General features: G+C 39.1%; 1 protein-coding gene across 5 annotated transcripts in view; it reads right to left on the reverse strand.

The window, feature by feature from the left end:
• KLHL8 (kelch like family member 8) overlaps positions 1-12443 on the reverse strand; it is an 86328-nt gene that overhangs the window by 42202 nt on the left and 31683 nt on the right. For 4 of the 5 annotated variants that reach the window (XM_053666361.1, XM_053666358.1, XM_037132419.2 and 1 more), the window contains exon 2: positions 107-468. In XM_053666361.1, coding sequence (XP_053522336.1) covers positions 107-319 — 213 coding nt within the window. In that variant the 5' untranslated portion in view covers positions 320-468. Of the gene's footprint in view, positions 1-106; positions 469-2033; positions 2703-12443 lie in introns of those variants that run through there. The other variant, XM_053666360.1, reaches the window with a different exon arrangement.

Consider the following 12443-nt stretch of genomic DNA (forward strand, 5'->3'; position numbering starts at 1 on the left):
GTGGCCCAAAACAAATATTCTTCTTCCAGTGTGGCCCAGAGATGACAAAAGGTTGGACACTCCTACTAAAAAGAATGAAAAAAGTAAAAAAAGAAAACAGTCTCACCTTTAGTGTGACATCACAGAGGTCTCCATTTTCATAAAACCGAAGAAGAGACCCATGGAAATCTTTCCAAGCTTCATGTGCTTCAAAGATAAAGGACTCGTCTCCATCACCATCACCAACGGAAGATCTATTCTTTATTTGCTGGTGCTGTTGCCTTTTTCCCTTTGTGAAGTGACTCCTACTTTGTTTTGCATTCATGGATTCTGAAGCCATTTGCAACACTCTTCTTTTAACAGAGCTGTCTTGTCAAACACCCCATTTATTCTTTTGTAAATAATAGGGCACACGCAGAAGGTAGATGCACCCACTAAGCTTCAGACAGTTTTAAACTCACTCAACTGCCATTATCCAGTTTTCTGAAACTGAAAAATGAACAACAAAACACATATAGAAAGAAATCAAAGAAAAAAATTCAGTAATAACTATAGTTTACCAATGCTATATATGTAAAAAAGACTATATAAATGAAAAAATAACAGTAACTTTGGAGATCTTATGCTATATGTCCCATAAATTACATCAGTAAAACACATGACCCTGAACAATGCAGAGGGGGTTAGTGGCACCACCCCTAAGTGCAGTTGAAAATCCACATATAATTCTACAGTTGGCCTTTTGCATTCATGGATTCAACCCATCACAGATCAAATACAGTATTTTTGATTCACAATTGGAACTTTATGGTTGGATATCCATGGCTGAGAATGAGAAAACACTGCTTTTGATCCAGGGGTCACTGAAATTGCGGATGTGAATCCCATGGATACAAAGCGCTGGCTATACAACATTTGTACATAAGTGGACCAACATAGGTCAGACCCAGGTTTTGAAGGATGAACTGTATTTTGTTTAAGTGAAGAAACTCCTTTAAAATCTATTTTGAAAATTATGGGAAGGTGAAATAGAAAGCACCAGGAATTTGTCTTCCCACCTAGACAATAACTGTAGTGGCAGAAATTGTCTGATGTAACTATTTTAGAACTTGAGTTTTGAAGGCATGCAACTTCCATAAAAGACATGGATGATAAATTATGGTTAATTTTTATCAATTTCAGTTCTGAGAGTATGGTGGCAGCTGTCCATCCCACAACCCCAGTCACGTGGCCAGCAGCTGGGCATGTGTTCCTGGAGCAGCTTGCACACAACTGGCAGGAGCCATGGTGGACAAAAAGACCCTGTCCTCTGACTGCTGAATGCTATTCCTAAACAGAACATTATGCTAAGTGAAATAAGCTTATGTGTGAAATAAGCCAGTCAGAGAAAGACAAATACCATATAATTTCACCCATATGTGGAATCTAATGAACACTGAACTAACAAGCAAAATAGAGACAGACTTATAGATAGCAGGCTGACTGTTCTGGGGGTAGGGGTGAAGGATTTGAGAAAAAAGGAATTATAGATATGAACAACAGTTTGGTGATTGTCAGGGGGGGAGAGGGGGAACAAGGGGGAATAAATTTTAAAAATCCAATAAAAAATAAATTTTAAAAAAAGAAAGAGCTCTGGCTGATATAGCTCAGTGGATTGAGTGCAGGCTGCGAACCAAAGGGTCGCTGGTTAGATTCCCAGTCAGGGCACATGCCTAGGTTGCAGCCCAGGTTCCCAGTAAGGGCCACACGTTGACGTTTCTCTAACTCTCTTTCTTCTTCCCTTCCCCTCTTAAAAAAATAAATAAATAAAATCTTAAAAAAAATACTAGACACTAACTCAAAGCCATAAGGAGAAATAAATATCTCAATAAAAGTAAATACGTGAAACCTCCCCGGAGGGGACTTCCGCCAAGATGGAGGCATAGGTGGATAAGCCGTGCCTCCTCACCCAACCAAGTTTAGAGACAACTAAATATTAGCAACAGAAAACACAGCCAGAACACAGAAAATTGAACTTTTCGGAAGTCTGTTAACAACAAATTCTTCAGCCTGACCGGTAAGGGGCGAAACCAGCAGCTGGTGGAGCAGGGGTTGCACAGGAAAACTCGGTTGGACGGACTCAGGCGCACAGAATCCAGGTGCACGGAATCCAGGTGCGCGGAATCCAGGCGCCCAGAATCCAGGGGTGCAGAATCCAGGCGCAGGGTTGGACCTAGTGAGCGACCGAGCAAGCAACCAAGCAAGCAACAGAGCAACCTCGGGGAAACAGCGAGGGAGCAGGGCTCTGGGTGGGCTGTGGTTGTGCATTCGTGTGTGGATAGACAAGCGAGGGAGTGGGCGATTGGACTGGGACCCAGCCGGTCCCCTCGGCAAGCGGCAGGGAGGGCGCCGCCATTTCCCCGCTCTGACCCCACCTCCACATACAGCGTCATAACCCAGCGACTCTTAGTGGCCCGGCCCAGGTGAACCACCTAAGCCTCTGCTCCTCACCCAGTGGCGTGAAACAGCAGAGGGTGCCGCCATTTCCCCGCTCTGACCACGCCCCCACATACAGCGTCACAACCCAGCGACCTGGGAGTCCAAGGCTCCGCTTCTCACACTTAAAGGGCCAGAACAGACCAAAAATGGCTCAAGAAGATCTCAAAGCCCCAGAGCCTATAAATCTAAGCAATGAAGAAATAGCAAAACTCTCAGATGCACAGTTTAAAACACTGGTGATCAGGATCCTCACAGAACTGGTTGATTATAGCCACAAATTAGACAAATATATGAAGGCGAAACTAATTGAAATGAATGGAATTGCACAGGAAACCAATAGCGATGAAAAGGAAACTGGGACTCAAATCAAGGGAGTGGACCAGAAGAAAGCAAATAATGGCCAAACAGAAAAGAGTCAAGAAGCAAGAATTCAAAGAAATGAGGAGAGTCTTAGGAATCTCCAGGACATCTTTAAACACTCCAACATCCAAATTCTAGGGGTACCAGAAGGGGGAAAGGGACAGCCACCAGTGGAAAACTTATTTGAACAAATAATAAAGGAGAATTTCCCCAATCTGGTAAAGGAAATAGACTTCTGGGAAATCCAGGAAGCTCAGAGAGTCCCAAAGAAGTTGGACACAAGAAGGAACACACCAAGGCACATCATAATTACATTAGCCAAGATTAAAATGAAGGAGAGAATCCTAGAAGCAGCAGGAGCTAAGGGGACAGTCACCTACCAAGGAGTCCCCATCAGACTGTCAGCTGATTTCTCAAAAGAGACCTTACAGGCAAGAAGGGGCTGGAAAGAGGTATTCCAAGTCATGAAATCCAAAGACCTACAACCAAGATTGCTCTATCCAGCAAAACTTTCATTTAGAATGGAAGGACAGATAAAGTGCTTCTCAGATAAGATCAAATTCAAGGAGTTCATCATCACCAAGCCCTTATTATATGAAATGTTAAAGGGACTTATCTAAGAAAAAGAAGTTAAAGAAACATGAACAGTGAAAGGACAGCAAACTCACAGTTATTAACAACCACACCTAAAACAAAATCAAACTAAAAGGACAGCTAAATAGGAGTGGAAACATAGAAATGAAGATCTCAAGGAGGGTTAGCAACAGGGGAGTGGGAGAAGGAGAAGGAGGGAGAAGGTACAGAAAATAAGTAGCATAGACAGTAGATAGAAAATAGATGGGGGGGCAAGAATAGTATGGGAAACATAGAATCTAAAGAACTTGAGACACATGGACATAAACTAAAAGGGGGTAATGGGGGTGGGGGGATGCAGGGTGGAGGGGAATGAACGGGGGAATAGAACAACTGTAACAGCATAATCAATAAAAAATTTTTTTAAAAAAGGTAAATACGTGAGTAATTGCAAAAACTAGAATTATTATAACAATAGTTTGAAACTATATTTTTTCTCTGCATGATTTCAGAAACTAGCACATTTCTAAAAAATTTTTAATGCAAAAGCTACTATTAACTGTAACTTTCGTTTGTAATGTCAAATACTGTTTCACACAATTTAAGAAAATAACTTAAAAGAAGTACAAAATAAGATTTAAATTAAAAAATAATTTACAAAATTTTAGTTTATATTTATATAAAGAGATGTAATTTGATGAGATCAACAATTGAAAGGGGTAGAGATGGAGCTATAAAAAAATCAGTTTCTATCTATTAACTTTAGAGTTTCTGAAGTTAAGCTGGTATAAATTTAAATTAGAGTATTATAACCTCAGGATATTAAATGTAATCCCCATGAACACAACAAAGAAAATACCCATAGAATATAAACCAAAGGAAATAAGAAAGGAATTTAAACATTTCATTACCAAAAAAAATTCGAACTAAACTAAAAAAAGACAGAATTACAGGAAATAAGGGTCAAAGGCTTATAAGGCATACAGAAAACAAATACACAATAACACAAGTCCTTTCTTATTAGTAATTACTTTAAACATAAATAGATAAAATTCTCCAACCAAAACAATGATTAGCAGAATGAGTAAAAATGCACAATCCAAGTAAGTATATGCCGTCTACAAGAGACTCACTTTAGATCCAAAGACACACACAAGCTGAAATGTAAAGGATAAGAAAAATAATACTGGAAGTCCTAGCAACAGCAATCCGGCAAGAAGAAGAAAAAAAGGCATCCAAATTGGAAAGGAGGAAGTAAAACTATATTTGCAGATGATATGATACTGTACTAGAGAACCCCAAAGATTCCACCAAGAAACTACTAGACATGATAAATGAATTCAGCAAAATAGCAGGATACAAAATTAATATCCAGAAATCAGTTGTACTTTTATATGCCAATAACAAACTAATAGAAAGGGAAATTATGAAAACAAGCCCATTCACAATTGCTTCAAAAAGGATACCTAGGAATAAACCTAACCAAAGGTGCTTGGTTTTGGTTTATGTATTTGGTTTTCCCAAATACAAGACAACCAAAGGTGTGTTGTATTTGGAAAATTACAAGACACTGAAGAAAGAAACAGAAGATACAAGTGGAAGCACATACTGTGTTCATGAATAAGAAGAATTAACATCATTAAAATGTCCCTATTACCCAAAGCAATCTATACATGCAACATGATTCCTATCAAGATTCCAAGGACATATTTCACAGAACTAGAACAAATCATTTAAAAATTTATATGGAACCACAAAGGGCCCTGCATAGCAACAGAGATCCTGACAAAGAAGAACAAAGTTGGAGAAATCACACTTCCTAATATCAAACTATGCTATAAGGCTATAGAAATCAAAACAGCATGGTACTGACATAAAAACAGACACACGGATCAATGGAACAGAAAGAGTGCAGAAATACACCTACACCTTTATAGTCAATTAATATTTGATAGATGAAGCAAGCACATACAATGGGCTAAAGATAGTTTATTCAATAAATGGTACTGGGAAAATTGGAGAGATACATGCAGAAAAATAAAACTAGACCACTGCCACGGTCTGGCCGCAGCGGGTCAAGGGGTCCCACAGGTGAGGGTAGGTGTCGGCCCTGGGTAACAGACGACAACACGCCTCAAAGGACAGTGAAGCTCTGTTCCGTTTATTGCAAGTATAAGCAGGTTTTTATATTTTTCATTTTAGGTAGGGATTAACACTTGCAGGTGTATAGCATGATCAGTTAAGCAGAAAAAAATCAACATAAAGGTAACCAGGAAAAGTACAAGAATTTCCATAGTTTCAATTATATTATATAAAAATTGTTTTGACTAGGAGAACCATTAATCAGACCATTTGAAATAACTCTATGTACAGAGTTTGAATATCTTATTGTTTATTAAAGGCCTAAATTTTGGCATGGGGCAAGAGGTACGCTAGACTGAGCAGAGGTTAGGAAATTTATTATAAAGCCTTTGTGATGTCTAACTTAGCTATTTATCTTTCTGTCTAAAATGTTTATGTATTGTGGACTCTACATAATTGTATCTACGTGCTTAGTTTATAGTATCTAACAAGCTTTTCTTGTTTCTTTGTCTACTAAATTCTAATTAATATATATTCTTGTTCAAGGTAAAGGAGGGGCTGTTACCTCAACAACTTCTAAACATTTAGGGACTATTTCATTAGAGGGAACTTTGTTCTCTGGTCAAGAAATTATTTTGTACAACTTCATTGGAATTACACAGATCAATGAACCTGAAATATAAATGTCTAACAATTCTACCACTTTTTGATTACCCAAACAAATATGTAACTTGTTTTTCTTATTTCTGGTATACTATGGCGGTCCTGATCGCCTTAAGTTGCTCAAACTAGGGTAATTTATACAACTTGACATGTTTTCCCTTATGGTTAATAATTATATTACCTTGGCTGTTGTACTCCCCTGTATAAGGGAGAGGGGAATCTGTGGAAATTTTTCTATCCTTTCAGGCAGTTTCATGGGGAACAGTAATGTTTTCCCCTAAACTGTTCCCTCCTCTTTGGTGATTTTCACAGGAATAAGTAAGTACAGTACAATGTCCATACTCAGGAGCAAGAGTAAAATAATTAAAATAAAACAGCCAGTTGTTAACCCATTTTGGATGCCATGTTCTCTTCCGGGAGTTTTAGATATGTCTAAAGTTGACTCGGGGGGGTAAACATGCCCTCCTGGTTAACCTGTGTACTTGTCTATGCCCTTCCTTATTTCCTCTTTTGCTATGGGTTCTAATTCTTTTATTTCTTTTAATATTTGTGCTCTCTTCTCGGGCCAGTATGTAAGATACCGTGGCCTGGAAAAATATCTTATGAGGCTTTTTCTAACTTTCTATTAATTCTCTAATACTCATATTTTGCTTCCCGATTTCTTCTGGTGTGTTACTATGGTTACTTTCTTTGTTCCAAGAACTCTCTAAATCATCTGGAGTCACATCACTCAATGTGCTTTCTAAAGTACTATTACTTTGTTCAGTGAACAGGGTCGATGTACTTTCTGAAATATTATTACTTTGTTTAGTGAACAGGGAAAGATCTGCTTGTACTATTTGGATCACAGCAGTGGTATTCAAAATAATTAGGGCAGAAGAGGTTAAAATCCCCCAAAGCAAGAACAATCACAATGGGTATAGCAGGGCCCTCCATGCCATGTCCACCAGGTTGGAAAATGCTTCTTTGAAGTCTTGGACCTCCCCTCCTGAGTCTGTCAAGGAAGGGATCCAACTGTGGACATGGCAGACCACCTTCTTACACCACACAAAAGAAGAAATTCAAAATGGATTAAAGATCTAAATATTAGGCCCCAAACCATAAAAATCATAGAAGAAACATAGGCAGCAAAATCTTAGACATCACTTGTAGCAATATTTTATCACCTATATCTCCTTAGGTAAGGGAAACAGTAAGAAAAATTAACAAGTGGAATATATCAAACTAAAATGGTTTTGCACAGCAAAAAAAAAAACCATCAAAAAATAAAAAGACAATCCACAGAATGGGAGAACATGTTCACCAATACATCTGAGAAGGGTTTAATACAAAAAAATTATAAATAACTTATAAAGCTCAACACCAAAAAAGCCAAACAACCCAATTAAAAAAATGAGCACAGGACCTGGACACTTCTCCAAAGAGGACATGCAGATGTCCAACAGACTTATGCTCAACATCACTAGTCATCAGAGAAAAGCAAATTAAAACCACAATGAGATAGATATCCTCACACCTGTACAGAATGGCCATTATCAATAAATTAACAACAAGTGTGGTGAAGATGTGGAGAAAGGGGGGAACCCTTTTGCACTTTGGTGGGAATTTAGATTGGTGCAGCCACTGTGGAAAGCAGTATGGAGATATCTCAAAAAATTAAAAATGGACCTACCTTTCAACACAGCAATCCCACTTCGGAAATATATCTGAAGGAATCCAAAACACTAATTTGGAGGAACAGAAGCACTCCTATGTTCACTGCAGCATTATTTAAAATCATCAAGATATGAAGCAACCCAAGTGTCCATCAGTAGATGAGTTGGTAAAACAACTATGGGACATTTAGACAATAGAATACTGCTTGGGTATAAAACAGAAAATTTTACCCTTTGCAGCAATATGAATGAACCTGGAGAACATTATGCACAGTGAAAGAAGCCAGTCAGAGAAAGAGAAATACCATATGATTTCACTCATATGTGGAATCTAATGAACAAACTGAACTAACAGGCAACATAGAGACAGACTCATAGATACAGAGCAGAATGAGAGGTCTGGGGTAGGGGTTACTGCGTGAAGGGATTGAGCAAAAAGGAACTCGTGGAAATGGACAAAAGTGTGGTGACTGTAGGGGGAAGGAGGACATAAGTGGACTAAATGATAATGGGAAAAAGTACCATAAAAAATTACTCATTAAAAAACAAATTCCATGCAAACAGTAGCCAAAACAGAGTAGAAATGACTATACTACTATCAGTCAAAATAAGATTTTAAATTTAAAAAATGTCTTAAGACATAAAAATTCAATAAAGCAAGAAGAAAAAATAATAACATTTACATGTATAATGACACATTATGAAAATATATGAAGAAATAACAGAACTGAAGAGAGAAATCAACAGTTCTACAATAGCAGCTGTAGATTTCAAATCTGAAAAAATCTGAAAAGAATTTGAAAAAATGAGCATAGCACAAACAGACTCTGGGACAACTGGAAGTGGTCCAATATTTGCCTCACAAGGGTGCCCGAAGGAGATGAGAAAGAGCAAGAAATTGGAAATCTATAAAAAATATATAAGTGAAAGGAAATTGCCCTAATTTGGTGAAGAAAACAGATATGCAAGCCAAGGAAATGCAGAGTCCCAATTATGATGGAGGCAAAGAGGCCCACTCCAAGACTTTGGCCATTATTAAAAGGCCAAAGATTAAAGATAAAGAGAGTGAAAAGAAGTTAGTTACAGGAAGGTTGCCAGATGGGAGGGGTGAAGGGGAGAACAGGTGAAGAGGTAAGGGTATCATGAAGTATAAATAGTTACAAAATAGCCATGGGGATGTAAAGTACAAGACAGGAAATAGAGTAGCCAAAGAACTCATATACATGACCGTTGGGTGTGAACAATGGACGGTGAAGGGATTGCCTGAGGGAGTAGGCAATGTTGGATGGAGAGGGGCAATGTGGGAAAAGTTCAGGAACTGTAATAGCATAATCAATAAGATATAATTTAAAAAGAATTACAACTAAATCTCAAAACAAGTAACACCAGACCTGTCAGAAAATTGAACTGTATGGAAGTCCAACAACCAAGGATTTAAAGAAGCCACATTCATCCCGATGAGGAGAACAGAGACATGGAGATGGGGCAGAGAAGAAGATGTGTAGTTGCGCAGAGAGGCAGTGGTGGAACATGCATATGTGGTCCCACATTCACCTGTGGTAAATAAAAATCAGGATGGATAACTTGGTAGTAAGCAATCCCAGCCCCAGGGCAGACTACACAGCCCAGGGTTCCAGCAAAGAGAACCGAAATCCCCATTACTTCTGGCTGTAGGGGTTGGGACAGTGGAAGAAACTGCCACATTTTCAGGAAACTCCACTTAAAGGACCTGCATGGTCTTGAAACATACCCACATCCACCCCTCTGGAATTCAACACAAGGGCAACAGCTGGAAGGGTGCCAGGTACAAACGGGGAGTGAGTGAAGGGACTGGAAATGGGTCAAGTTCCAGGCAAACCTCCAGAAACCAGGCAATGGTACAGTCCCCTCTCCAAACCCCCCCCCCCACATACACACAAAGAGCCACAAAGTGGTGAAGCGGGTTGGTCCACCCTGGTGACGACCTAAGGCTCTGACCCACAAAATTAAAGGTGCCTTTTGAACAACAGGCCATGTTACTAAGACAGGGAGCCAAAGCAGCTAATACGCAGAAACTAACATAGGGAGACTGCCATATCGAGGACACAAAGAAATATGGCCCAAATGAAAGAAAAGAACAAAACCCCAGAAAAAGAAATGAATGAAAAAGAGACAGCAACCAACCAGATAAAGACTTCAAAACAATGGTGATCAGGATGCTCAAAGAATTTACTGAGTGCGGCAACAGCACAAAGGAAGAAATGAAGGTTACACTAAGTAAGTTAAAGGAAATCTGAGGGTCCAGCCAAGATGAAGGGGAAGGTAGAAACTCTTCGCTTCCTCAAACAACCAAAAGGAGGATAACAACCAATCTAAAATCCTTAAACAACCAGAAGCGCAAGAAAATCAAACTGCATGGAACTCTGATAACCAAGGAATTAAAGAAATAGCCAGAACAACCAGACCGGTAAGGCAGCAGACTGCATGGGCCAGACAGCTCAGAAAAACCAAGGGGAGGCAGAGGACTGGACGGGCAGGGCTTGCTGAAGGTGAAACTGGGCTTCAGAGCTGACTGTGGCTTAGGGCAGGGCTGCCTCGTCTAAAGAATCTCCCAGTCCCACAAGAGAGTCCATCAGAAAGTGCGCTAGAGACGATCAGGAAAGCTGTGTTGTTCCCCTTCTGACCCCTCCACCACAGACAGCACTGCTGCAAAGCATAGAGGGTTGCCCTGCAGGTGAACACCTAAGGCCCCATTCCCTTATAACTTAACAGGTGTGACGAGACCAAGAAACAGGGCCCAAGTGAAACAAAGCAAAACTTCAGAAAGAGAACTAAGTGATGAGGAGATAGCCAACCTATCTGATGGAGAATTTAAAGCTCTGGTAATCAAAATGCTCATAGATCTGACTGACTTTGGTTGAAAAATGGAAAAACAAATGAAAGATACCCCAAATGAAATGAAGCAAAATATTGGGGAACCAACAGTGGCAGGAAGGAAACCAGGACTCAAATCAATGATATGGAAGAAAAGGAAGAAATAACATCCAACTGGAATAGAATGTAGAAACAAGAATCCAAAAAAGTGAAGAGAGGCTGAGGAACCTCTGGGACAACCTAAAATGTTCCAATATCTGAATTATAGGGGTGCCAAAAGGACAAGAACAGCAGCAAGAAATTAAAAACTTACTTGAAAAAAAAAATGAAGAAAAACTTCCCCAATCTGGCAAAGAAAATAGACTTCCAGGAAGTCCAGGAAGCGCAGAGTTCCAAAGAAGTCGGATCCGAAGAGGAACACACGAAGGAACATCATCATTAAGTTACCCAAGATTAAAGATAAATAGAGAATCCTAAAAGAAGCAAGAGGAAGGGAGAGAGTTACCTACAAAGGAGTGCCCATAAGGCTATCAATGGATTTCTCAAAACCAACCTTGTAGGTAAGAAGGGGCTAGAAAGATGTATTTGAAGTCATGAAAGGTAAGGACCTACATCCAAGATTACTCTATCCAGCAAAGCTTTCATTTAGAATGGAAGGGTAGATAAAGTGCTTGCCAGATAAGGTCAAGTTAAAGGAGTTTATCATCACCTAGGCATTATTATATGAAAGGCTAAAGAGACTTATCTAAGAAAAAGAAGATAAAAAATGGGAATAGTAAAATGACAACACATAACTACCAACAACCAAACCTAAAAGAAAAGAAAAACAACAAAAACAAAAACTAAGCAAACAACAGAATAGGAACAGAATCAGAGAAATGGACATCACATGGAGGGATTTCAGTGGGGAAGAGGAAAGGAGGAATAGGAGGGAAAAGGTACAGGGAAGAGGAAGCATAATTAGTAGTCATAAAATAAATGGGGAAAGATAAAAAATGGTATAGGAAACAGAGGACTCAAAGAACTTATATGTACAACCGTGGACATGAACTAACAAGGGGAATTCTGGAGGGCTGGGGGGGAAGAATGGAAGAGGGATAAAGGGGGGGAAATGGGGAAAACTGTAATAGCATAATCAATAAAAAATACTTAAAAGAGAATCCACAGGGAACCAACAGTGAAGGAAAGGAAGTCAGGATTCAAATCAACAATTTGAACAGAAAGTGTAAATAAACATTCAATCAGAAGAAAATGAAGAAACAAGAATTAAAAAAAAAAAAAAAAGGACAGTTTAAGGAGACTCTGGGACATCTTCCAAAGGGTCTACATCTGAATCATAGAGATACCAGAAGGAGCAGGGGAAGAGCAAGAAATTCAAAACTTATTTAAAAAAATATTGAAAGAAAACTTCCCCAATTTGTCAAAGAAAATAGATATACAAGTCCAGGAAACAAAGAGTCCCAAACAGAAAACCAAGCAGACCCAAAGAGGAACACACCGAGACACATCATAATTAAAATACCAAAGGTTAAAGATAAAGAGAGAAACTTGAGAGCAGCAAGACAAAAGCAGAGAGTTTCCTACAAAGAAGTAACCATAAGGCTCTCATTGGATTTCCCAAAAGAAACTTTGTAGGTAAGAAGGGACTGGCTGCAAGTATTCAAAGGGATGAAAAACAAGGACCTACATCCAAGATTACTCTATCCAGCAAAAATATCATTTAGAATGGAAGGACTGATAAAGTGCTACGCAGACAAGGTAAAGCTAAAGGAGTTCACTATCACCAAGCCATTATTACAT

The sequence above is a fragment of the Artibeus jamaicensis genome, unplaced genomic scaffold (genome assembly GCF_021234435.1).
Source record: "Artibeus jamaicensis isolate MK-2021 breed Jamaican fruit bat unplaced genomic scaffold, CSHL_Jam_final contig_452, whole genome shotgun sequence".
NCBI lineage: Eukaryota > Metazoa > Chordata > Mammalia > Chiroptera > Phyllostomidae > Artibeus > Artibeus jamaicensis.